At 34.5% G+C, this 25828-nt stretch overlaps 6 protein-coding genes across 12 annotated transcripts; 3 read left to right on the top strand and 3 right to left on the bottom strand.

The window, feature by feature from the left end:
* The first annotated feature begins 354 nt into the window (after nucleotides 1-354).
* Nucleotides 355-18992, top strand: Obsc (Obscurin). Of its 5 annotated transcripts, none has more exons than XM_027349445.2 (20): nucleotides 355-1470; nucleotides 3469-3581; nucleotides 3638-3847; nucleotides 3902-4238; nucleotides 4329-4379; nucleotides 4487-4528; nucleotides 4591-4818; nucleotides 4879-5019; nucleotides 5068-5215; nucleotides 5283-9071; nucleotides 9206-11131; nucleotides 11372-13223; nucleotides 13304-13423; nucleotides 13487-13665; nucleotides 14205-14480; nucleotides 14555-14904; nucleotides 14962-15121; nucleotides 15181-18210; nucleotides 18265-18493; nucleotides 18562-18992. In XM_027349445.2, the coding sequence occupies exons 1-20, from the start codon at nucleotides 697-699 to the stop codon at nucleotides 18752-18754; spliced, it is 14148 nt and encodes a 4715-aa protein (XP_027205246.2). In that variant the 5' UTR covers nucleotides 355-696; the 3' UTR covers nucleotides 18755-18992. The 5 variants fall into 5 exon arrangements, with proteins under 5 accessions (XP_027205246.2, XP_075678853.1, XP_075678854.1 ...); XM_075822737.1 differs by lacking the exon at nucleotides 355-1470 and adding an exon at nucleotides 2600-3367; XM_075822738.1 differs by lacking the exon at nucleotides 4329-4379.
* On the bottom strand, nucleotides 18919-19917 carry crok (crooked). Its single transcript, XM_027349451.2, has 3 exons — nucleotides 19645-19917; nucleotides 19464-19586; nucleotides 18919-19405 (listed from the first exon to the last, which is right to left on the bottom strand). Exons 1-3 carry the CDS (start codon nucleotides 19712-19714, stop codon nucleotides 19074-19076), a joined length of 525 nt encoding a protein of 174 aa, XP_027205252.2. The 5' UTR covers nucleotides 19715-19917; the 3' UTR covers nucleotides 18919-19073.
* Nucleotides 19918-20056: 139 nt separating this feature from the next.
* Nucleotides 20057-20810, top strand: LOC113798858 (uncharacterized). The gene is made up of 2 exons (XM_027349452.2): nucleotides 20057-20318; nucleotides 20382-20810. Exons 1-2 carry the CDS (start codon nucleotides 20231-20233, stop codon nucleotides 20780-20782), a joined length of 489 nt encoding a protein of 162 aa, XP_027205253.2. The 5' UTR covers nucleotides 20057-20230; the 3' UTR covers nucleotides 20783-20810.
* Nucleotides 20728-21819, bottom strand: LOC113798856 (uncharacterized). 3 transcript variants are annotated; one of them, XM_075822746.1, is made up of 3 exons: nucleotides 21527-21819; nucleotides 21260-21454; nucleotides 20728-21202 (listed from the first exon to the last, which is right to left on the bottom strand). In XM_075822746.1, exons 1-3 carry the CDS (start codon nucleotides 21585-21587, stop codon nucleotides 20856-20858), a joined length of 603 nt encoding a protein of 200 aa, XP_075678861.1. In that variant the 5' UTR covers nucleotides 21588-21819; the 3' UTR covers nucleotides 20728-20855. The 3 variants fall into 3 exon arrangements, with proteins under 3 accessions (XP_075678861.1, XP_027205250.2, XP_075678862.1); XM_027349449.2 differs by having other exon boundaries at nucleotides 21544-21819; XM_075822747.1 differs by having other exon boundaries at nucleotides 21260-21819.
* Nucleotides 21820-22026: 207 nt separating this feature from the next.
* LOC113798854 (putative aconitate hydratase, mitochondrial) lies at nucleotides 22027-25165 on the top strand. The gene is made up of 7 exons (XM_027349447.2): nucleotides 22027-22206; nucleotides 22294-22436; nucleotides 22492-22843; nucleotides 23034-24370; nucleotides 24436-24662; nucleotides 24717-24838; nucleotides 24899-25165. The coding sequence occupies exons 1-7, from the start codon at nucleotides 22177-22179 to the stop codon at nucleotides 25034-25036; spliced, it is 2349 nt and encodes a 782-aa protein (XP_027205248.2). The 5' UTR covers nucleotides 22027-22176; the 3' UTR covers nucleotides 25037-25165.
* Nucleotides 25134-25772, bottom strand: Lamtor2 (Late endosomal/lysosomal adaptor, MAPK and MTOR activator 2). The gene is made up of 2 exons (XM_027349453.2): nucleotides 25581-25772; nucleotides 25134-25498 (listed from the first exon to the last, which is right to left on the bottom strand). Exons 1-2 carry the CDS (start codon nucleotides 25646-25648, stop codon nucleotides 25180-25182), a joined length of 387 nt encoding a protein of 128 aa, XP_027205254.2. The 5' UTR covers nucleotides 25649-25772; the 3' UTR covers nucleotides 25134-25179.
* Between the last annotated feature and the right edge of the window lie 56 nt (nucleotides 25773-25828).

Here is a 25828-nt window from a genome sequence, read left to right as displayed (position 1 = left end):
GGATGATCTCTTTTATTTCTCGTTTATTCGTCGACATTGGTAGAATCTCTATAAATATAAAAATGTGGAATAGGGCATACAACAAAACAACAACAACAAGTTGATGATAAAATAAAAATTGTAAAGATGGTAATAATCTTTTCTCGATTGTTGGCGACATATAAACACACTAAACACTATATTTCAATCATCATCATCAACACTGACAGCTAGCAATTTTTCGTTTTGAAAGGAATTGCTATTTCACCATCGACGTAACCATCATCATATGTATGACCGACAAACAAAATTCATTCGATAATTCCGTAGTTTTTGTTGTTTGTGAATATTATCATAATTTTATACTTAAGGTTGACATGGATTTTTCTCGTTTCACCGCTAATGTGTGTGTGTGGGTGATGATGATGATAAATGAATGAATGAATGATGCTAAGATTCTGTTTTTTTAAGAAAAAGGAAATCCTTCATTTTCAAGATTTGATGCAGTGAACGACGACCACGAGAATTCTTTCGATATATTCTTCTCGTTGTGTGTGTGTGTGTGTGCTGTGAGATAATATTTGTTCTTCTCTTCAGTCATCGAAGAAAATCATCATCTGGGTTTTTGATTAGTGTGTGTGTGAAAACTATTGGACATGACAAATCAATAATGATATATGGGTGAATATTGTTGAACAACAACAACAAACAAACAAAATGTCTTATCGGTCATATAAGGCATCTGCATCATCATCATCATATCGTTATAGTAGTGGTAATGAGGGACTTGGAACAAGTTCAACATCATCATCTAGATTTCGAACATCATTAACATCATCCAGTGTCGGTGGTGATGATGATTTTGGAACATATTCAACACGTCGAATATCATCATCCACCAATTATGAACCATCATCATCACTATCAATACGTCAATTAGATGACGATATTGGTACATCATCATCGAGACGATCATACCAATCATCAAGACTGATCAGTAAGGATTATGATGATCCATCAATATCATCAACAAGTCGTTATTCATCCAATAAATATAAAATAACCAGCATCGATGATGATGATGATGATGATCTGAGTAGCCGCATGACTAGCCGTAAATATTCACGCTATAGTAGCCGTGATGAGGCGGAAGGTCTTCAATCGGCTACCACCAGTCGTATATCCCGATATTCTAGTTTAGAACAAACCGGTGGTGATGATGATTATGGGTTATCATCATCGACAACAACAAGACGTCGAACAAAACTTAGCTACCTTGATGATGATGATGATCACGATGATCTTGATGATTATAAAAGCTCAACCACAAGAAAATCATTTCGACCGTCATTAAGTTATGATATTCGAACACCATCGACCGATGATATCGATTATAATCGATTGTCATCATATTCCGATAGACGACGTAGTGCTGCTACCACTACTACCGGTACTATGAATCGCTCATTATCCAGAATGGATTCGAAAGAGGTTAGTTTTGAATTGTTTTGTTTGCTTCAAACTTCAATTGTTTTCCAAATTTATCATTTTGTAATTTATCATCCATCAATCATTGTTCTCATTTATTTCGGGTAATCGTCTGGCTAATAATAATATCTGAAGATGTTGTTGTTTGTGGATAAAAAAAGAGTTAAATTGTAAAGCATAAAGCTTAAATGAGAACATTCATTCATGTCGTCGTGGTTGTTGCCAGATAGAACCGAATTTAGACATCATTTTTATCGTTGATGATGTCGTCGACAACTGTTCGACATCATCATCATCATACGTCAGCACTAATAGCTGTTGTAGTTGATAATGATTACGTACTTGGTGAATAATTCCATCAATGTAACATTTCCGCTATTTTTTGGTCATTTTTGAAACATAATATCTTATTCTCGAGAATATTATATGATTATTGAAAGTCTTTTTGTTTTTGTGGGGGAAAACATTTAATAACAAGATGTATATTTAGCCAACAACAACCCAACTATGTTATTCTTTCTTTGAAAATGATGATGATGATTGCCTTGTTATTTATTTTTGTTAATACTTAATATGAACAAGAATATTCAAGTTTAAAAAAAGAAAAAAATGTTAATAATTTTTGTTCTTTTGACTGGATAACCATGGAAATATCATCATCATTATTATGGCTAATTATAGACACACACCGTTCATATTTAAAAAAATTAAGCAAGAAATGCAAACATTCTTGGCGAATATTATAATGTTTTGTTATATTTACAAATTATCCATACCGAATATTCATCATCATCACATATTTTGAAAGGAAGAAAATATTGTTGATTATTATGATGGGAATCTTTTCTTGTTGATCTGGATTCTTGATTGTTGATCGTGACAGATTTAACTCGACAAAACCAACATACGAACCGAATCAACCCTGAACAATGATGATGATGAACAAAAGCAACCATTATGTCGTTGTTGTTGTGGTTGCATCAAAACACACTACGTCATTTGTTACTTTGAATTGCGATCAATTTTTTGTTGATTGTTTTCTTAAACGGTGTAAATGAAAATTTTTGATAAAATTCTAGTGTTGTCGGTGTGTAACCAAGTGTGTCCAAATAGGATTCGATTTCTTTTTACGTAATTTTCGACAACAATGGTCAATCAAAAGCAACAACAGCAACAGTATTCATTGAAAAATAATGATGGCCATGATAAAATAGAAACATCACCATCAACAATGATCATGAAAAAGAAATCAAAAAAACATCCACGAAAACAACCATCAATCGAGCAACGAAAATTGATACGTCAAATATCAAATAATCAGGGTGGATTGAAGCGTTGTTCGTCAGATCTGCTATTGGAGAAAATTAAACATTATGAAATTATTGATGAAAAAACAGCAAGAAAAAATTCGTTGACACAATACCTTGATCAATCAAATGGTGATCCAAGTGAAAAACAACGAAGATCATCATCATTATGTCGTGTGACTGGATCCAGTTTCAGTATGGATGAACCACATTATTTTCCATTGAAAAATGATTTTCCTCGATTTGATCAATTGAAAAGTTGTCAGATAACAATGAAACATAATGTTCTGGGTGATAAATTCCATTTTCCCGTTTTCAATGCAACCAGTCAACCAACTGGTCGTGAAAATCCTCAAATTACCTATGGTTTGGTGCCATTATCATCATCATATTCCAGATCATGTCATAAATCGGATGATCAAGAAAATCCAACCAAATTATTACGTAAAAAGTTTAAGGATAAAAAATTGAAAAAATCATCAACAACATCATCATCAACCGATGATGATTCGAATGAAGAAACAAAACAACAGCGAATAACGACAAAAATCGTTGTCGATGAAAACAATAATCCGATTGATAATGAGAATAATGTATTTTTTGTTGAAATAGTTTCAAATTGTTCCATGGGTTAAAATAAGCCAATTTTATAATTTTCAACTTTTTTTCTTTCTTCCTTTGTTTTGTTATTTAGGCTCAAATATATGAAGTAATATTGGATTATAAACCACCCCGTAGTGCAACCGACGAAATCTGTTTAAAAGAAGGACAAAATGTTATTGTCCTAAGCAAGGATAAGCCACACAAGTAAGTTATTTTCAATTTCAACTTGTTCGATGTTTTCAATTGATTCACCATCATAGATGGAAAGTGAGAACAAGAAAAAGTGAAAAATTTCCCAAAATTGAGGAAGGTTTTGCACCATCAGCCTATTTGAAACCAACAGCCGAAAAGCTTGATCAAAATGAACAAGCTGCATTACAGTTGCAACAACAAACATCAATAACCGAGTCGGAAAAAGCTTCGACAAAATCCTCTGATCAAACAAATAAAGATTTAAATAAGAAAAAAGAGTAAGTTTTTTGATTGATTTTTTCCGAATCGATTAATTTGTCGCATTTTTTCAGCATGATTGTCCGCGAACTAATCGAAACTGAAGAAGATCTAATCCGTGATATGCAATTTGTTGTGCGGACCTATATACGACAATCAGATTCATCAATAACACCGAAAGAAATCCGTTCGGTTAAAGATCAAATATTTGATTGTTACAAAGAAATATTGGAATTTCATAAGGATATTTTGCTGAAAAATTTTCAAACATTATCGAAGGAACCGGGTAAAATCGGAAAATTGTTCATTCGAATGCAACCAAATTTTTCGAATCATTCAAAATATTGCCGAAATCTACCAAAAGCCTTGGAAATATTGGATGAGAATTCGGATGTTGCTGAATATTTTAATGTATGTTTTATTTGTTTATGCTCAAACGATTTTAATGTTTGCCTTTCTTTTGCTAATTGTTTATCCATTCCAATATTAACCAAAATTCAGAATTATTCAGTCAAGATAAGGGATGAAAAGCCTTTGTCTGATCGCTTAAAAGTAAGTCGACATTCGATGTCGATAAAAATTTGTTGCCTTTTGCTAATCAATTATTTCATTATTTTCTTCGACTCCCAAATTGACATTTTTTTCCGAATCAAAAATAGCTACCATTACAACGTTTGAATGATTATCAGCTATTATTAAAGGTAAGTTCCCCAATTATCTCATGTCCTTGACTCATGAATGTTGTTGTTTTGCATCCATATAGGAATTATCGAAAAACTTATCGCGTTTAGATGAAGATGTTAGCGATTTGGAAAAAGCAATCAAATTGATTGCAGCAATACCAGATGCTGATATTGATGATGAAGACAATGATGATTCGAAAAAACCAATCGACACAACAACATTGGATAAAAACATTAATGATTTCAATCTACCAACTGGTTCATCAGAAAAATTATCCAATCTTTTGAAAAATGTTTTACAGGCCAAAGTAAGCAAAATGAACATTTTGATTTTGATTTTTGATTCAATTTCTTTTTCTCTTTGTTAGGACTTTTTCGATGTAATTGATACCGATGGTAACGTACGTGAACGATTTATTTTCTTTTTCAAATCGCGTATGTTTATAACCGAAATCAATAAAAATCTATCAGCCGATCAACGAACATATAATGTTGAAAAAATTATCAAGGTATTTTCCTTTTTTTGAAAATTGATTTTTTGAATAATTTTGAATTAGTTACCACAAGTGGAAATCAGTGATGAAGATGCCAACACATTGATAATCAAATCAAAAGATACGACCGATACGAATTTCCCGATACGATTGCGATGTCAAGATCAGGAACGAATAAAATCCTGGTTAAAAATGATTAATTCTTTACCAAGTGAGTTATAATTTCAGTCAACATTCTATTTCCCAACTAAACTTTGATCGATCAACAACAAATCTAGAAAACGAAGAAGAATGTTTGGACGATCAATTGAAATTGCCCTTCCTCACTCAATCGACGAAACAGGAACCATTGCTCAAATCAACCAATTCCATTGATGAAAATAATAATAAAATTCTTGAAGAAAAACTTAAAGAAATGGAAACCGAACCAGAAAAACGTCAGGCACCACCGGTACAAGAAGTGAATGAAGAGCCAATTCAGGCCAAAATAATGAAACCTGTTACAGCCGTGGAAAAAATAGATTCAACATCGATAGATAATCAACCCAAGCAATATGCTATTGTTCGTGATTTACAATCCTTCACCAAACAATTGGGTGACCATGCTTTGTTTGAATGTCAAGTTACACCTGGTACCATCAATGTTCAATGGCTGAAAGATAATGCAATTTTATCCGGAACAAATTATCGTACCTATAAAAAAGGTGATAATTATTATCTTGAACTGAATAACCTGACCGTTGATGATAATGGCATCTATACATTTGTCGCATCCGATTCAAAAACATCGGTTGCATCAAGTTCTACGCTGAATGTTTTGGCGGGTGATTCTCGGCCAACCAGTCCAGGTGGTTCATTTCTACCACATCCACCAAAATTTAAAGTTAAACTCAAAGATACAGATCTTTTGGAAGGTGCAAGTTGTGTACGCTTTGAACTGATCGTACGCGGACTACCAATACCAATGGTGGAAATTTTCAAAGATAATCGAAGACTCGAAAGCAATGATCGGGTACAAATTCTATTTCAATCAAAAGAAGTATTTGAAATTGTTTTGAAAAATGTTTGTCAGAAGGATGCCGGCCTGTATCGTTGTGTTGCAACCAATCCGGAAGGTCAAGCCGAAACTTCGGGCCGAATAACCGTTACCAAAAATAAAGATGTTTTTTTCGGTTTAGATGAATCATTACCACCGATTCCGATACAACGAGATCCGCATAGTCCACGTTGTATGTCACCAGCATTTAAATGGTTTAAAGATGGCAGAGAATTTGAAGCAAGTGAACGTTTCCAGGTACAATTCGATGATCAAGAAGATACGGTGGCATTGATATTTCAACATGTCACACCGGATGATGCTGGCCTTTATACATGTGTTGCATCAACTAGTAGTGGCAAAATATCTTGTCATGCTGAATTGAATGTACAAGGCGGTGTTCAGCATTTACCCAAACCACCCATAGCACCAAAATTTCTGAAAGAATTATCCAATATTCAAGTTTGTAAGGGACAAAATATTGCTCTACTCGAAGCACAGGTAATCGGATTTCCAAAACCATCGATTTCATGGTATAAAGACGATAAAAAGATTGAATCAAATGATAATAATGATCATTACAAAATGATGACTGAAGGTGATGCTAATGTTACATTGATGATCAAAAATGTTGATTCCAATGATATTGGCCATTATCGTATTGAAGCTGAAAATCAATTAGGATTGGTGGAATCATCAGCACGATTAGATGTGGTCAAAAAACCAGAATTCACAAAAGCATTGGATCAAATTGTTGTCGATGATAATCAACAATTAATCATTGAACAAAGTTATGATTGTCAACCTGAACCGACTCGTATTCAATGGCAAAAAGATGGCCAAGATTTAGCACAATCAAAACGAATTCAAAGTTCAGTCGATGCTGATCGACAAATTGTCCGATTAGTCATCGATAAAGTAACTTCGGAAGATGCTGGCACTTATCAATGTATGATTGCCAATACTATTGGGTCAGCTAAACAAAATACACAGGTTTTGATAAAATCATCGGCACCAAAATTTTTGAGGAAATTCGAAGCTGTCCAAGTGAAAGAACATGAAAAAGCTATTTTTACTGCACAATATGATTCGACAGCCACTGATGTTCATATAGAATTCTATAAAAACGATCAACTTATTCGATTGGATGAACGAATCAAATTGGAAAAAGAGAAAGATGGTCGATTTTCGTTGATCATCAATGATACATCCAAAGATGATGAAGGCCGATATAAATGCAAAATTAAAAATAATCAGGGTTCAGATGAAGCTGATGCAAATCTAATTGTTATCAAAAAAGATTCTGTACCGGAATTTAAAGAAAAACTACAGGATTTACAAGCTCAGCTCAATGATGAAAATGTACAGCTTGCCGTGAAAGTTGATGGTCAACCACCACCATCAGTGCAATGGTTTCATGATGGAAAACCAATCAATCAATCGGATAAGGATTTACCATTCAAAATTGTTGATAAAGATAATTGCTCAACATTGATTATACCGAAAGTTTTGGCCGAACATTCGGGCCAATATTTATGTCGTTCGTCAAATTCACAAGGTCAAGCTGAAACAGCAGCCGAATTAATTGTTAAATCTGCACCTTATGTTGTTAAACACTTGGATAATGTTGATATTGGAGATTTGGGTCAAGAAGTGAAACTGACAGCCATTATTAAAGGAATACCTAAACCAGATATCGTATGGACTTGCAATGATACGAAAATTTTGGGCAAAAAAACTGAAGGATATGATGAAGCTAGTTGTGAATATTCATTAATTTTGCATAAAATTCAACCCGATGATTTGGGTGAATATTGTATTCGAGCCAAAAATCACCTTGGTGAATGTGAATCAAAATCACAGGTTCAATTGACCACCAAACCATTGTTCAGTAAAGTATTGACAAATATTATGGCCAAACCGATGCAAAGTAATATTGAATTTGTCGTTGAACTGGATAAAAATACCTCTCAAAAACCAATGAAACTCAAATGGTTTAAAGATGATCAAGAAATCAAAGATTCGGACAAAAATTTCAAAAAAATTGATGATAAATTGGACAATTTATCACATAAATTGATCATTATGAAAGCAACCGAAGAAATGGTTGGCCATTATAAATGTGTTGCTTCCAATGATTTTGGTGACACTGAAACAGCTGCCCGTTTTGATTTGATAATACCGCCAAGATTCATCAAAGGATTGCATGATGTAGATATTGCGGAAGGTAACAATGTATCGATGACCATTCAATTGGCTGGATTTCCTCAACCAGAAATAAAATTCTATAAGGATGGTGAAGAAATCAGTACATCCGCTCATGTTAAAATTCGTAAAGAAATGGATGATATTTATCAATTCGAAATTGAAAATATTCGCATCATAATGAGTGGGCAATATGAATGTCGAATCAAAAACGAAGCTGGTGAAGCATCATCCAGTGGTGTTATTACTGTTAATTCTAAGCCACAATTTTTGAAAAATCTTACCGATCAAATTATCGATGTTGGGGATAATATTCAATTGGAAGTAACCGTAACTGGACAACCATCACCGCAAATCAAATGGTTCATCAACGGTAAAGAAGCTAAGGGTGATGAGCGAATTTTATTCGATTCTCGTGAAGAATCTTATAGTATGAAAATACCAAATGCGAAAGAATCGGATACTGGTGAATATTATTGCATAGCCAACAATCAAATTGGTGAACAAAAATCCGACAAAGCTGATGTCAAAGTTATCAATAAAAATTCTGAACCAAAAATTTCGAAACCGATTAAAGATTCAGCCATTGTCATTGACGATAATGTACGATTTGAAACAGTTATTTCCGGCACGCCAAAACCAGAAATAATTTGGACAAAAGATTCTGTTGCATTGAAACCAAGCGATCGAATTCTAATCAAAAGTGATGGTGATACGCATACATTGATAATGAAAAATTGCAAACAACAAGACTCGGGTCAAATTGGTTGTCAGGCTAAAAACGTGGCAGGTTCAGTAATGCAAACAGCACAACTTGAAGTTGAAGGTAAGTTGATTTTTGATTTTTTTAGAAAACTTTGATTATTTTTTTGAATGAATATTGTTTTCTGTTACCTGGATGGAACTTTCACATCAACAACTGATGAAAAACTTGATTCAATTTATATCCCTGTTGAATAGAGCCAACAATACCTACCATTGAAGGTTTGCATGATAAACGTATTGTTGTTGATGGGGAACCAGTACGATTTGAAGCGAACATTTCAGGTTTTCCCAAGCCAATTGTTGAATGGTTTCATGTTGATGAAGATCAATTACAACCGATTATTTGGGATACAGATAATAATCAATTAGCTGTTGTCAGTGAACCAAAACAAAACAAATATGGTTTGGTATTTGAATCATTTCCATCGAAAATGTTTGGTGAATTTGTTTGTCGTGCAACAAACAATGCCGGAGCGGTTGAGAAACGATTTTCGGTTGAAATTGGCGGGAAAAAACCAACATTCATCAAAGAATTGGATGAAACGCAAATTGTCATGTCGGTGGATAAACAAAATAATCGAATGAAATTGGGACAAAGTGCTATATTCGAAACAATTGTCGATGGCATCCCCACACCTTCGGTTGAATGGCTTAAAAATGATGAGCCATTACGAGCAAATCCACGTGTATTGATCGAATCAAATGATAATGGGGAACATAAGCTGGAAGTCAAAACCATTACCAAAGATGATGTTGCGAAATATACCTGCAAAGCAGTGAATAAATTTGGTGAAGCACAAACAGTTTGTTTGCTCAAATTTCTAAATGAACCACATGAACCAATCATTAAAAAACCATTGGAAGACGTTCAAATTGAAGAAGGGGATGATTTGAAATTATTCTGCAAAGTTGACGGTGAACCAATGCCGGCTGTCCGATGGATTAAAGATGAACAACCATTGGAAAAAAGTCGGGATGACCGATTGACATTATCATCGAATAAAGATGGTAGTGCACAATTAGTGATTGAAAAGGTACAAAAATCTGATTCAGGCAAGTTTATTGTCGAAGCTGAAAATGCAAAAGGCATTGCCCGAACTGAATCCAAAGTCGAGGTTGTTGATCCACAACGTCCACCATCATTCCCGGAACCTTTGAAAGAATTGTTCCAAGTGGAAACAAATAAACCATTGATTTTGGAAGCAAAAGTTTTTGGATTACCACCGCCCAAAATACAATGGTTAAAAGACGGAAAACCAATTTCGGATAAAAGTCCACGAATACAGATGATCCAATCAGAGGGTAATGATGGTAAATGTCAATTGAAAATTGATCATATTAAACCCGAAGATGCTGGTGTTTACTCGTTGAAAGCTGTCAATGCTAATGGCGAAAAGATGACCAAAGCTAAAGTGGAAGTAACACCTCAACCATATGCACCAAGAATCATTGAAGATTTACCCGTGAAATTGCAAATCAAATTGGGTGAACCAATCAAACTTGAATCGAAAATTCAATCATATCCATTGGCTAAATTAACATGGATGAAAGATTCAATACCATTATCATCATCGGATGAACGAATCAAAATCAATGATAATGATCAATTAAGTTGTTTGGCTATCGACTCGGCTAAACCCGAGGATCAAGGAACCTATACATTGATAGCAGCCAATCCAATTGGTGAAATATCTTGTAAAACTCAAATTGAAATATTGCAACCGGTTACGGAAGAACCAACAATCGTTAAAGACAAAAAAGGTGTTGAACAATTGAAAAAACCTGAACCACAAGAAATGATCATCGCAGAAACAATGCCAAATCAACAGAATGTCGCTCAAGGTGATGATATTCGATTATCGATGAAAGTGTCCGCCGCAAATGATTTACCATCACCGAAAATTACAGCGGAAAATGTTCACATTTATAAAGATAATGTTCCGTTACAGAAGAGTGATGTTGAGGACAATTTGAAAATTATGGATTCGGGCGAAATACAATTCACCAGACCCAAATGTTTGGCAGAAGATAGTGGACTATATCGAATTGATATTGAAATACCTGTTGATCAACAACAACAACAAAATCTGAGCAATTCTTGTTTGGTCAATGTTATTTCTGGTATGTATTCTCTTCGATGGCCTGATTCTGCAGAATCATTCACATTGATTGATTCTTTGCTGATCAGCTTGCTTTTAATGCAAACAACCATTCAATAATGAAAAGTATTGATGCTGCAGCATTTCTATGAATTTTGCCAAAAAAACGAAAATGCTGCCTTGAATTTTTTTCTCATAAATTTTTGTTTGTTTTCTGTGTTTGTACGAAAATCTAATTTTTTCCATTTTTTCCTTTGTGTAGATAAAGACCAAGCCGATAAAGCTAAAGATGATGACAAATCAAAATATCCACTCAAATTCAAGCAAGAATTATCATCGGTACAAGTTGAATCCGGACAACCATGTCGTTTACAATGTTCAATTGATTTAGCTGATGGTTTAATCAATGTTAATGATTTGACGATTGGTTGGTTCAAAGATGGCGAACAATTGGTACCGGGTGAACATCATGGTTTTGTAAAAGAATCAAGCACCGGTAATATTGCTTTACTTATCGATTCATTTGCAAGCAAAGATGTTGGCGAATATCAGGTGAAAATCACCGATAAAAATAGTTCAACTATTTTCAGTTCTGCTAAAGCTTCACTTAAAGCCACTCAAGCTAAAACGAAACCCGAAATTATAGATGGTCTATCGAATGTTGAAATTGAGGAAGGTAGCCAATTATGTTTGAAATGTCATATGGCACCTATTCCATCCGATATACCTATTCAAACAAAATGGTTCGCCAATGGAAAACAACTGCAAGAATCGGATTCAATAAAATTTCTCAATTTTCCCGATGGAACAATCATGCTGCAGATCAATAAAATCGGATCATCCGATTCGGGTCAATATAAAGTGATCATATCGAATCAGAATGGCGATGCAACAAGTGAAGCAAAAGTTTCTGTTTTGAAACCAAAACCAACAGCCACAAAACCTACGATACGTAAAGGTTTAGAATCGACAACATTGATAGCTGGTGAAACGGGTGTCATTGAATTTCAAGTTGAATGTGGTGGTGCAACTGATATCGATGCTGGTGATATCAAATTTTTGCTTGGATCACAATTGATTACACCGGATGATCGTATTCATATACAACGTTTACCTGATGGTATCATTCGACTTAAATTCGATAAAGTTAAATTAGCTGATCAAGGCCAATATACGGCTATATTCAAAAACGATGCGGGTTCAATTGAAACTGGTTGTCCGGTGATTGTCAAATCTAAACCCGTGATCATTAGTCCGTTGGAAGATATGGCTGTAAAAGAAAAATGTTCAATCAAATTTGAAGTGAAAATTGAAGCCAATCCTGATCCGGATATTGTTTGGATTCGTAATGGATCGAAAATTCAAATCGATGGTAAACATTATCTGGCTGGTGGTAAAACAAACGACAATATTTATACATTGACTATCAATGATTGTATCCATCGCGATAAAGCTGAATATAGTGTTAAAGCAACCAATGAACTTGGTACGGCTACATCTAAAGCCCATCTGGATGTTCTTTATGCAAGTGAATTTGAAGAATGTCCACCTGCATTCACTGAACAATTGCATGATATAAGTGCTGGTAAAGGCGATACTGTTCAGCTTATGGCTAAAGTTAAAGCACATCCAGTGCCCAAAATCGTATGGAAAAAAGATGGACAAGAATTGCCGTTATCATCGGATAAAGTATTCACTTCGTTCAATGGTGAAGATTTGGAATTGACAATAATGAATTTCGATAAATCAGATGTTGGTATCTATGAAGTTTGCGTGGGCAATTCATTGGGTCAGACTAGTTCGACGGCTCGTGTTGTTGAACATTCGATGACCAAACCGCAGTTTGTTCGAAAATTATCCGATATCGAAGCCAGATTAGGCTCGGAAACAAAACTAACATGCCGTGTTGAAGGATATCCAAAAGCTGATATCGAGTGGACATTTAATGGCCGTCCTATTGAATCAGGTTCAAAGTATTCAATTCAACGAGATGATCGTAATGGTGAACAAACATTGATCATATTTGAACCATGTTTAGCTGATTCTGGTATCTATCAGTGTACAGCTAGCAATCAAATTGGATCCGATCAAACATCATCCAATGTTTTATTTGGGTAAATATTTTGTGGTTGCTACTTATTATCATTATTTCATCATTTTTTTATTAATTTTTTATCAATTTCGAATTGACCAGTGAAAAATCCGGTGAAGCTGCACATTTCATCACTAAACTGCAAGACTGTGATTGTTTGGCAGGATCGACAGCTCGTTTTACGGCTTGTGTTGTCGGCAATCCGATGCCCGAATTCAAATGGTAAAATGTATTTTATATTTGTCATCAAAATTTATCAAATTTTTGCCCAAATCCGATCTAAAGGTTCAAAGATGATAAAGAAATTGAAATTGATGGTCGAAAATATTCCTTCGAATCGAATCCAAATGGAATGATAACATTCGAAATTCACAATATCGATGATAAAGATATTGGCCGATATCGATGCATGGCTAGCAATAAATTTGGTTGCGATAATTCGGTTGGACAGTTGAATTTTGAGAGTAAGGATATGAATTGTGCATTTGTTGATGATGATGAGCAGTCAGTAACAACTAATAATAATAATGGCATAGTAATGCTTAATCATAATCTATTTCGACAATCAATACATTTATTAGGACAAATATTTCAAAATAGTTCTCCGATTGTTCCGGCTATTATGTTAGGCTCGATCATTCTAACAAATTATCTGCTATTATTTTCAATCAATCATACTGATACACCCATTCTATCCAGTCAAGACCAACACACCACAGTTGATGACTGTTCAGGCAGTACTATTAGCGATGAAATAGATCCAATATTGAAAAATTTACAAGAATATATTTTCAGATGTTCGAATAATAAATGAATGATAGTGCTATATTGATTTGTTGTTGTTGTTATGATTATCATATAGTCTATATTTGTTGTATGTTACTGTCAATGTTAAAAATAGCTTGAAATAAACCATTTTTTCATTAGTAATTAATTCTTTTGCACCATATTTTTATATTTACATTAACATTGCATAACATTTAACAACAACCAATCATTGTAGCGAATGTTGTTGATGATCAAATAGATCGAATGAAGCCTGGACATAAATCCATGAAAAGTGTACAACGAATCAAAGATGCTGGTTCGGATGAATTATCATTTGGATTATCAGGACAACCAAAAGCATTATCGGATGCACCAATAATAACGAAAATGATTGATAATAGTTTGACATTGTTATGGATTCCATCCATACCTGAACAGCCTAGATTTCCTGTATCCTATGTAGTGGAATTTGCTAAAATATCCGACGGTATTTGGACTGTTTGTCATGGCAGTGAGTTATCACTTTTCATTATGATTATTTTAAATTTATGCAACAAAAACAATAACATTGATTTATTGATACAGATATTAAGGATTGTAAGTGTGATGTTGTTGGTCTTGAATCATTCGAAGATTATGGTTTTCGTGTTCGTGTTGAAAACAAATTCGGTTTAAGTGATCCATCACCAACGGTAACAGCATTTCGATCACAGTTAAAAGATCATGATGCACATGAACATGCCATGAAAGCGACAAAAAAACCGGATGATTATTATCTGCAACATCGACCACCAGAAAAAGTTGCTGCGGCACCGACGTTTGTTCGTGATGAACATGAATCAATGTTCGGCGTGATTGGACAACCAGTCACCATTGAATTCTGGGTCTATGGATATCCTGAACCGGAGATAACCTGGTTTTTCGGTGATCATAAGGTAATTTTTGCTATTAAACAAAATTAAACATTAATCATTTTGATGATGAAATCAAAGATTGATAGCAATGATCAACGATTTAGCTTCATGAAAGATCGTAATGGTAAAACATGTTTGTTCATTAATCGAATGACCGATTCCGATGAAGGATATTACACATGCTTGGCTAAAAATGAACACGGCGAAGAAAAGAAAACCATTAAAGTTATCAAAGCAGGTAAAGCGATACATACTTTAGTTTGAAATTCATTTTTAACTTTTTGTTTGTTGAAAAAGATGCACCAAAATTTACAAAACTATTGGATGAAACTGAAGGGTTGGCACGGAATCATATTCGTCTTTCATGTTCGGTGATAAGTTCACCACAAGCAACAATAAAATGGTTTAAAGATTATCAACCATTGCATGATACAAGTCGACTGAATATTATTGGCGATTCAGATAATCTATCGCTTGTTATCAATGATGCCATGGTTCGGGACAGTGGTTTATATTCATGCACAGCAACCAATCTGGCTGGATCGACCACAACTTCGGCTTATGTAACCGTACGTGATCAACCAATCAGTTATGATAAATATCCATTCAGCTATAAAGATCACATTAAACCGAAAAATAAACCAATGGAACAATTATATGATATTGGTGATGAATTAGGACGTGGCACACAAGGTATTACCTATCATACTGTTGAACGTTCAACCGGCAAAAGTTATGCAGCAAAAATGATGTATGGAACTGGTGAAACGCGACAATATATGAATTCAGAATTAGATATTATGAATCAATTGGGTTCACATGAATATCTCGTACAATTGCATGATTGTTTTGCAAGTACACCCTATTCAATGTCATTGATAACATCGATGAATGGTGGCGGAACATTGATGGATTTTGTTCTAAGAAAAGGTCAGATCAATGAACAAGAAGTTGCTGAATATATTCGACAAATTCTGGAAGGACTACATTATATGCATTTCAAAAATATCGGCCATCTTGGACTTACTATTAATGATATTCTTATGCAACGAATCGATGGTCCAGATATAACGATATGTGATTTTGGTTTGGCACAACGTTTAACACCCGGTGCATCGGTTTATGTTGAATTCGGACAACCAGAATTTATATCACCAGAAATTGTGGATAAAAATTCCGTCACTTTAACTACGGATGTTTGGTCAGCCGGCATTGTTGCACACATTTTATTGACCGGTATATCACCATTTTTAGGTGAAAATGATCGTTCAACAATGCATAATATTCTAAACAAAAATCTCGATTTATCTGATGATAAACTTGGTCATATTTCGGAACAAGGTCGCGATTTCCTTAGAAAAACATTGAATTTCAATCCGAATGAACGCTTGGATGTGAAAGCAGCATTGAATCATCCATGGATAAAATCGAATTTACATTCACAGCACAAATCTAATCTTGATATAATGGATAAATTACGTAATTATAAGAGCCAATCCGATAAATGGTATCAGAATGCATCATGTCGTCGTTATTACCGTCGTCGTCCATTACATTCATGCTATACACATCCAAGTCGAATGATTTATCCACCCGGTGAACAATATAGTCCGCTAGTATCCCCTGAAAGAGAAATGAAAAGATTTCAGCGAAACGTTGCACCATTCGATAATGTTTATCCACCTAATCAAACATTTGGTGCGGAAAATTTCCAATCCGAAAGTCATTATCAATGTGGTCCAGATACTTATCTATTACAACTACGTGACACAGATTTCCCGGCCCGTATTCGTAGATATTTGAAAATTGCTGCTGCCAATAGTCCATCGATGGTATCGAATCTACAGCAAGCATATTGGAGTCGAACATCCAATGTACCATGCGGAACATTTTCACAACCCTCGATTAAAGAACGTCGTAAATTCACCGATATTATGGATGAAGAAATTAATGATGAAATTCGTGGTAAACCTGGCCGAAAACCAAGACGATTGGCACATGAAGTTGGAACACCATTATATTTACATGGCCAATTGAAAACATTGAAAAAAGAAGCCGGAATTGCGAAACAATCGATACAATCGATAGATGAATCGAATTTTGTGATGCCATTTTTCCGTGAAAAACTACAAGATCAACCATTTCAGGATGAAGGCAGAGTTGTATTGGAATGTTTGGCTATTGGTGTGCCAACGCCAACATATACATGGTTTCGTAATGATTCGATTATAATCGAAACAAATCGAACCAAAGTTAAACGATTGGATGATGGTCGTTGTCAATTGATTTTGGATCCTGCCAGACAATATGATTGTGGCGTTTATAGGTGTGTTGCAAGAAATACCCTAGGTTCTGTAATGTGCAGAGCACGTCTATCACTTGGTGATGTTCCAAACAATGTCAACGCTCCTACCATCAAGGACTATTCCAGTCATGATATCCTTCTACAATGGTCAACACCAAAACACATAGCCGATGCTCATATTGAATCATATCGATTAGAATCGAAAAAGTCATCCGCAACCGAATGGTCAATCGTGGACGACAATATTCATCAGGAATTTTATCTGGTTACCGGGTTGGAACCAAACCAATCATATCAATTTCGATTATTAGCAAGGAATAAATTTGGCTGCAGTGATCCAAGTCCACCAAGTCAATCGATTCAAACATTATCAGTTGATGCCGATAAACGAATTAGTTTACCACTGGCAATGCAATTTGTATGCAATGATAATCTAGAAACCACCATCAAGCCAATCGATTATAATCAAGAAATGAACCCAATACAATTAATTAAATCAGAATTCAAAGAATTATATGATTTCAAATCTATAATCGCTACGGGTAAATTTGCCGTAATAGCACGTGGTTATATCAAAGATGGAAGTCGACAAACATTGGCCATAAAATGTATATTGGTTCAAAGTGAAATTGAATCAGCAATTTCACAGGAATTCGAAATTCATCGATCATTAGCACACGAACATATTGCACGATTAATGTATGCTAATCGTGATGGTAATCTTTTTACATTGGCCATTGAACTTTGCTCAGGTTTAAATGTTTTGACTTGCATTTGTCGTCGACAATCATATAATGAGCAACATATTGCACGAATTTTATGTCAAATATTGGATGCAATACAATATTTACATTTCCGTAATATTGCCCTATTGGAATTACAACCCGATAATGTGCTCATTGTTAATGAACAAAATCTACAGATCAAATTGACAGATTTCGCTTCGGCAAGATATGTTTCAAATGATAATCGTGATAATCAAAGTCAAAATATTAATCTACATGCTAATCCAGAATATATCGGTAAGTCGTTTGTTTTCTGAATTGGTTTTTCTGATGATTATTTAATTTGTGTAGCACCCGAATTGATTCGAAATGAGAATATAATATTGCCGTATACGGATGTTTGGTCAGTTGCTGTTTTAGCATATATTTTATTAAGTGGTCATTCACCATTCAAAGGCAATGATGCGAAAGAAACGGCCGAAAATGTTGTTTTTGTTCGCTATCTTTTCGAACGTCTTTATCCACGTGTTACACAAGAAGCTATCAGATTTTTATTATCCGTTTTTAAATTAACACCACAGTGAGTTTTATCTTTGTAATTTTTAAATGATGATTCTAAATTCCTTTTTCATCAATCAATCAATTTAGCAAACGACCTACGATTGACGAATGTTATGAAAATAAATGGTTGCTACCGAATGAATTTATGATGAAAAAACGTGAATCAGCCGAATTCGATACCAAACAGATACAGATATTCACCGAGCAATTTTCGAATGAAAAATCTCAATCAAAACATTCACGTTTACTTGATCTGATTGGATTAAATTCAAACGAATGAATTTGATCAATATTTGTTATTTTTTTCTTCGTTTTGTTTTGTTTTGTACAAAACCTTTATCCTCACACTCACTCACTCACTCACTCACAACTCTAATCATATTTAGTTTGAATAATAATATTTTATATTCGAAAACCAAACAACAGAAAAACAAATGATGATGATGAATGTCATGAATTTTATTTATTATTTATACACCACCATCACAATTAAAATTGATATTAGAAAATTATGAAAATTTGGTTGTAAATGTTCGAGGTACTTGATTTGATAATGATATTTACAAGGGAACATTGCTGTTTCACAAACAGACAGAATTTCACAATTGTATAAAGATAAGAAACATAATGGTTGCAAATAAGGATAGCCATTTTTGTTTGGATGATGATGTGAATCTGGATATACTGCTATTACAACCATCTTTACTATTACAGGTACAATATTCCAGATAAATATCATAGGTGCCTTTACGATAAAGACAATTATGCTCATTGCCGGTACCTTCACCCGGTGAACCGAGAAATGCACAATCACGAATTGTTCGCCAATTTCCGTGAATTTTTTGACGAATTTTTCGACACATGGTTGCCTGTTTTAATTCCGGTTGTTTTTTGTTATCCTGACGTATCAATGTTTCATACGGTGTTTCATCTGGAAAAAACAAACAAATTGAATCGAATGATAGTCATCGTTGTTGATGTGTGCTTACCTTCAAACAGATGGGTCCGTTTAACTTCACGACAATCTTTTATCGGTAATGTATTATTATCGAATGGATCGGCACATTTCGGATCAGAATCGGAATGACATACCCAACATTTTATTCCAAATACTAATCAATTTGGGCGATGAATATTAAATAATGATTTCCATTTGATGAAATAACTTACCATTGGATATTTGAAAACTGAAAATTAAGATCGAAATCATCAGCAAAATGTTTGAATATTTTTGATTCATGATTGATTTTTTACCAGAAAAATTGATTCGAAATTCTGACAATGATCATGGAAAGAAAGAGAAAGAGAGCTGCACCTTGTTTATTTTCTGTGATGATCAAGTTTCGTTTTTCGTTTTTGCAAAAAGACCAACGTGTTTTCTCATTTGAATGGATGTTAAGGTGTGCGAATAAAAGCCATCACACCAGCACAACAACCACCACCATCACCGATTCAACCAAGGTGAGGCAAGAAATTTTTTCGTGCTTCTATGATTCACATACTGTTGCTGTGTTGCTTGCTTGGTAGCTGTTGTTACTTTCGATTCGTTTCAATTCAATTCAAAGTTGCCATGACTCTTTGTTTGTTTGGTTATTATTTACCTGCAGCAGCAGAAGCAGTAGTTTTACCTGTGACTAAAGTGACCAACTGGCAATAACACTGCACATACACAGGATCCTACAGGTTCCAAGAAAAGAAAACAATAACAATCAGTTTATCGAACCTTTGGTTTGACAAAAGGTGGAACAAAAAAAAAATGTTTCGTTTCACAACAAAAGATTTATGCAAATTTTATTGGGTCTATGCTACGATTGGATCGATATTATTGTTGTCAAATTTGGGAGGTTAGTAGTCGTTTTGATTTATCCTGTTTTTGACTATTTTGATTGATTTCCAACTTGAATCAGTGGAGGCAATCAAATGTTATCAATGCAGTACGGAAAAAGATGGCAAAGACGCGGATAATTGTGGCGCATATCGCTCGTTCAACCACAGTGAACATATAGCGGTTGATTGTATGGGTGAAGAAGCTAATACACCAGGCACATTTTGTTTCAAATCCATTCAACAAGGACCGCGTGGTTTCATTTGGGATGGCCGTTGGCGAAGTGTTATTCGACGTTGTGCACAAGTGAGCGAACGCGGCATATCATGGAGTTGTGATTGGGGTTATTACGAAAATGGCGTCTATTGGGAGGAATGTTATTGTGCTGAAGATCAATGCAATCATGCAATCAAATTGACAACAAAACATCATCATATTGCATTTATTGTAAATATTATCATTTTATCATACATTTTGTCATAATTAAAACAATATTGATCCAGTCAATCAATTGATGCATATCACATTTGTCACAATTCTTTTTTGTTCGAAAAAGTTAGAATCGCATCGAGTCGGATGAAAATGATGAATGTCTTTGACCATGTAATTCGTCATCCGGAGGCATAGGTATATAATGTATATTGGATATTTGACGACCACGATATTGATTGAGCCAGATTAGTAGATAAGCAAACAATGATTGTATTAGGAAAAATATACCCAATGCAAGATAACCATTATCAGTGGTAAGATAATCGATCATCATTATGACAAACGACACCAGCAGACAGCAAATGAACGTTGTGAGGATATTTCGATTTTGTTTCAATGCACCAACCATTCCGAATAATTGTATCAATGCCAACAACATGAGTAGAAAAAAATTACGAAAATAGTATAATACTGCAGGGAAAACAAGGGAAAAATGAACAATTATTATTAATTATCATTAAAGCTGACCTTTTCCAGTTTTCATCGATAATTTATCATCAGGTGATTGACCATTCTGAATTTCATTGATTAATGTTGATATCAAATCAAACATTAAATATGCGATGAAAAATATGGAAGCACCACATAACGATATATTAATATGCTTAACAATATGGGGAAATAATATCTTTTTTATATTACCACGGATCGACATTTTTTGGACTGGATTACAAATTAATCAAAAAAACAAAAAACAAATGTCAATGTTAATCATCAACAACAATAACAACAAACAAAATAATAAACAATACTCCAAGTTTATCGTGCTGGTGGTGGTGGTATGGTGAGTATTCATTGCGTCAAACACGCATATGGATGAAAAACATCCAAAATACTCTTCTTCATCTCTTCATATCGCCATTTACATGGATATATGCAACAATGTTTACTTAATGAACAGGATGGCCTTGAAGAAAAAAAAATCACGGAGGCTAAATCCATTCGATCGATATGAAATGCCGGCAAAATGATTTTATCTGAATTATCTTTCTATAGAAATACAAACTATAGAAACATTCGAAAATTTGATACATTTGGATTTTTTCCGAATAAAAAAATACATTTTCGAATCGAATTGGTTGAGAGAAGAGAATTTTTTTGAAATTATGTAACATTATCGATGAATGACTCTTGACTGAGAGAAGAGAGAAAGTGAGAGACAGAGAAAACTGCTGTTGGCTGTTGTTAGTGTGATATTGATGGTTAACATTCAAAAGATTTCTCTCGGTGAATGAAAATATTATTGGCAAAAAAGAGAATTTTAAGAAAGTGTGTGAACTGATCTATACCAGTGTGTATGACCTGTTCATGATTCAAAATTTAAAAAGTTGAAACAAATTCAAAAATATCTTCCATAAATTATTCACCGAAATTTTCAATTGATCATGTTATATCGAGCATCTTTACTAACCAAGGTAGGAATCAGTTTTCAATATTTATCATGAATAATGATAATTGTATTGTTGTTATCTAATATAATAAATCATCATTTTCGTTTTTAGCCAAATCTAGGTGTTTGGCGTTGGTCATTGAATAGCAAAAATTCTGCACGATGCTTTGCATCGGCCGTACCGATGAGTCGTTTCGATAATGAACAAATACCTTATTCGAAATTGAATGAAAATTTAAAAATTGTTCGTGATCGGTATGTTGCATTATTACCCTGAATTGATTGAATTGAATAATTTGATTTGAAATAGATTACAACGGCCATTGACATTATCGGAAAAAATCCTATATTCCCATTTGGATAATGCACGTGAACAAGATATTGAACGTGGTACCAGTTATTTACGTCTGCGACCAGATCGTGTTGCCATGCAAGATGCAACCGCACAAATGGCAATGTTACAATTTATATCCAGTGGTTTAGCCAGGGTTGCTGTTCCCAGTACAATTCATTGTGATCATTTAATTGAAGCACAAAAAGGTGGTGTCGAAGATCTAAAACGCGCCGTCAATATCAATGCCGAAGTATATACATTTCTTAGTTCGGCTTCGGCTAAGTATGGTGTTGGTTTTTGGAAACCAGGTAGCGGCATCATTCATCAGGTAATTTACTCTTATTTTATCTCGTTGAATCAAATGAAAATTGCGTTGCACACTTGTTATTAAACAAAATTTGCTGCAACGTAACTTTGATTGACGAAAAATAGAAATAATCATTTAAAAGGTGTAGAATCATTACAAGTTTACTTTGATTGTCTATGTATTATAATGATAACATTTTTTTTCTCTGTAGATTATTCTGGAAAATTATGCTTTTCCCGGTGTACTGTTGATCGGTACCGATAGTCATACAGTCAATGGTGGTGGTCTTGGTGGACTTTGTATTGGTGTTGGTGGTGCCGATGCTGTCGATGTAATGGCCGATATACCATGGGAATTGAAATGTCCCAATGTTATTGGCATCAAATTGACGGGAAAATTAAGTGGATGGACCTCTTCGAAGGATGTTATATTGAAAGTAGCCGACATACTTACAGTAAAAGGCGGTACAGGTGCTATTGTGGAATATTTTGGCGAAGGTGTTGATTCAATCAGTTGTACTGGCATGGGTACCATATGTAATATGGGTGCCGAAATTGGTGCAACAACATCAGTTTTTCCTTACAATTCCCGAATGTATGATTATCTGGTATCAACGAATCGAAAGCCAATTGCCGAAATGGCCGAGCAAAATCGCCAATCATTATTGTCGGCTGATGCGAATTGTAAATATGATCAAGTTATTGAAATCGATCTGAATACCCTCGAACCACACGTGAATGGTCCATTTACACCGGATTTGGCTCATCCAATATCGAAATTGGGTGAAAATGCTAAAAAGAATGGCTATCCATTAGAAGTAAAAGTTGGTCTCATTGGTAGCTGTACAAATAGTAGCTATGAAGATATGAATCGATCAGTCAGTCTAGCCAAACAGGCATTGAATCATGGTTTGAAAAGTAAAGCAATTTTTACTGTTACACCTGGTTCGGAACAAATTCGTGCCACCATTGAACGTGATGGCCAAGCAAAAGTATTACGTGACTTTGGTGGTATTGTTTTAGCTAATGCTTGTGGTCCATGCATTGGTCAATGGGATCGTAAAGATATTAAAAAAGGAGATAAAAACACCATTGTTTCATCATATAATCGAAATTTTACCGGCCGTAATGATGCTAATCCAGCAACACATGCATTTGTTGCATCACCTGAAATGGTAACAGCTTTATCGATTGCTGGTCGTTTAGATTTTAATCCATTAACTGATGAATTGACCGGTTCGGATGGCAAAAAATTCAAACTCCAACCGCCAAGTGGTGATGAATTGCCGAAAAGCGGTTTTGATCCTGGTCAGGACACTTATCAGGAACCACCAAAAGATGGTTCCAGTGTTGAGGTTAAAGTTGATGCAAAATCCGATCGATTACAACTGTTATCTCCATTCGATAAATGGGATGGTAAAGATCTGGAAGATATGGTTGTTTTGATTAAAATCAAAGGTAAATGTACTACCGATCATATTAGTATGGCTGGTCCATGGCTTAAATATCGTGGTCACTTGGATAATATTTCCAATAACATGTTCATCGGGTATGTTTGTTGTCATTGATTCGATGGAGTTGAATTGAATGGTGATCATTCTTTATATTGGTTAGGGCCATCAATTCGGAAAATAATGAAGCCAACAAGGTGAGAAATTTAGTTACCGGTGAATGGGGTGCAGTGCCAGATACGGCAAGATTCTACAAATCAAAACAAATGAAATGGGTTGCTGTTGGCGAAGAAAATTATGGCGAAGGTAGTAGCAGAGAACATGCTGCATTAGAACCAAGACATCTTGGTGGTCGGGCTATTATCGTTAAAAGTTTTGCACGTATTCATGGTAAGTTTGATTAGTTTGTCTCTGTTTTCAAACTAATCTTTTTCTTTGGGATAGAAACAAATCTTAAAAAGCAAGGTTTATTACCACTTACATTTGCCAATCCAGCTGATTATGATAAAATTCAGCCGGATAGTAAAATTTCATTGGTAGATTTGAAAAATCTAGCACCAGGAAAGGTTTGTCAATATATTTGTTTCCATGTTTGATTTGATTCTAATTTGTCAATTCATTTTTAGCCGGTCAAATGTATTATCAAACAAAAAGATGGCCGCTCTGATACAATTCAATTAAATCATACTATGAATCAACAACAAATTGAATGGTTCAAAGCTGGTAGTGCATTGAATCGTATGGCTGAATTGTTGAAAAAGTGAAAATCCAAGTGAAATCTAATGGAATAGTCATAGAGATAGAGAATTTGCAGAATTTTTTTCTGCTTGTTATGTTATTGGATTAATTTTACTTATTACATAATAATAATAAAACATATAATATTCACAAAATTTTGTTGACATGTTTAAATTCCCGATAATTGGGATAAAGGATTTTCCAAATGTTCAATGAGTGCCTTCATTTTTTGTTTCATTTGACCGATGTTAACTTTATCGGAGGAATCACGAGAATATAGACAAAGAAGTACATCGGCAACGGCCGAAATCATAGCCATACCATGTTCAGCTTCAATGTAAATGGATGATAATTGACTTGATGCCATATGAGTGCGTCCATAGTTTGAATATGATGCCCATATACCACTAGCGATTGCCGCAATCATTCGAACTTCTTTATCACCATATCCGGAATAGGCAAGTAAACGACCATCTTTATTAAATAATCTGATTGATTGATTGAATTCGATCAGAGAAAGAAGTGAGTGAAAAGTTTTTGCAAAAATGTAAACAACCAGAAAAAACTTACAATGTTGCCGAAATACCTGAGGTATTGGCCTGATTTAGAATCTGTGTCAATGTTTTTGGTCGCAACATTTGGAATACAACAATTTTTATTTGAAAAAAGATTACGAACTGAATAAAAATTTGATAAAAAGTTTTGACGGGCGGATTAATTTGTGTTTATTTGATTTTGATCAGTTAGTGTCTGTGCGACACGTACTATATGAACAGTATGCATTTATTTTCGAATGTCGAAAAGTTTTTTTATTTTCT

The sequence above is a fragment of the Dermatophagoides pteronyssinus genome, unplaced genomic scaffold (genome assembly GCF_027571235.1).
Source record: "Dermatophagoides pteronyssinus isolate colony J.1.1.1.1 unplaced genomic scaffold, Derpt_VIB-CSIC_2022.12 sq0019, whole genome shotgun sequence".
NCBI lineage: Eukaryota > Metazoa > Arthropoda > Arachnida > Sarcoptiformes > Pyroglyphidae > Dermatophagoides > Dermatophagoides pteronyssinus.
This window is presented reverse-complemented; position numbering and strand designations above follow the sequence as displayed.

Coding starts and splice junctions, on each gene's coding strand:
- Obsc (XM_027349445.2), top strand. CDS start 697: ATGTCTTATCGGTCATATAAGGCATCTGCATCATCATCATCATATCGT. Junction 13,224..13,303: donor TCATCCAATGTTTTATTTGG/GTAAATATTTTG, acceptor CGAATTGACCAG/TGAAAAATCCGGTGAAGCTG. Junction 14,905..14,961: donor GGTTTTTCGGTGATCATAAG/GTAATTTTTGCT, acceptor ATGAAATCAAAG/ATTGATAGCAATGATCAACG.
- crok (XM_027349451.2), bottom strand. CDS start 19,714: ATGAATCAAAAATATTCAAACATTTTGCTGATGATTTCGATCTTAATT. Junction 19,587..19,644: donor CAGTTTTCAAATATCCAATG/GTAAGTTATTTC, acceptor CAAATTGATTAG/TATTTGGAATAAAATGTTGG. Junction 19,406..19,463: donor ACGGACCCATCTGTTTGAAG/GTAAGCACACAT, acceptor TGTTTTTTCCAG/ATGAAACACCGTATGAAACA.
- LOC113798858 (XM_027349452.2), top strand. CDS start 20,231: ATGTTTCGTTTCACAACAAAAGATTTATGCAAATTTTATTGGGTCTAT. Junction 20,319..20,381: donor ATTGTTGTCAAATTTGGGAG/GTTAGTAGTCGT, acceptor AACTTGAATCAG/TGGAGGCAATCAAATGTTAT.
- LOC113798856 (XM_075822746.1), bottom strand. CDS start 21,587: ATGAATACTCACCATACCACCACCACCAGCACGATAAACTTGGAGTAT. Junction 21,455..21,526: donor GGAGTATTGTTTATTATTTT/GTTTGTTGTTAT, acceptor TTTGTAATCCAG/TCCAAAAAATGTCGATCCGT. Junction 21,203..21,259: donor ATCGATGAAAACTGGAAAAG/GTCAGCTTTAAT, acceptor TTTTCCCTGCAG/TATTATACTATTTTCGTAAT.
- LOC113798854 (XM_027349447.2), top strand. CDS start 22,177: ATGTTATATCGAGCATCTTTACTAACCAAG. Junction 22,207..22,293: donor GAGCATCTTTACTAACCAAG/GTAGGAATCAGT, acceptor TTTCGTTTTTAG/CCAAATCTAGGTGTTTGGCG. Junction 24,371..24,435: donor TCCAATAACATGTTCATCGG/GTATGTTTGTTG, acceptor TATATTGGTTAG/GGCCATCAATTCGGAAAATA.
- Lamtor2 (XM_027349453.2), bottom strand. CDS start 25,648: ATGTTGCGACCAAAAACATTGACACAGATTCTAAATCAGGCCAATACC. Junction 25,499..25,580: donor TCAGGTATTTCGGCAACATT/GTAAGTTTTTTC, acceptor TCAATCAATCAG/ATTATTTAATAAAGATGGTC.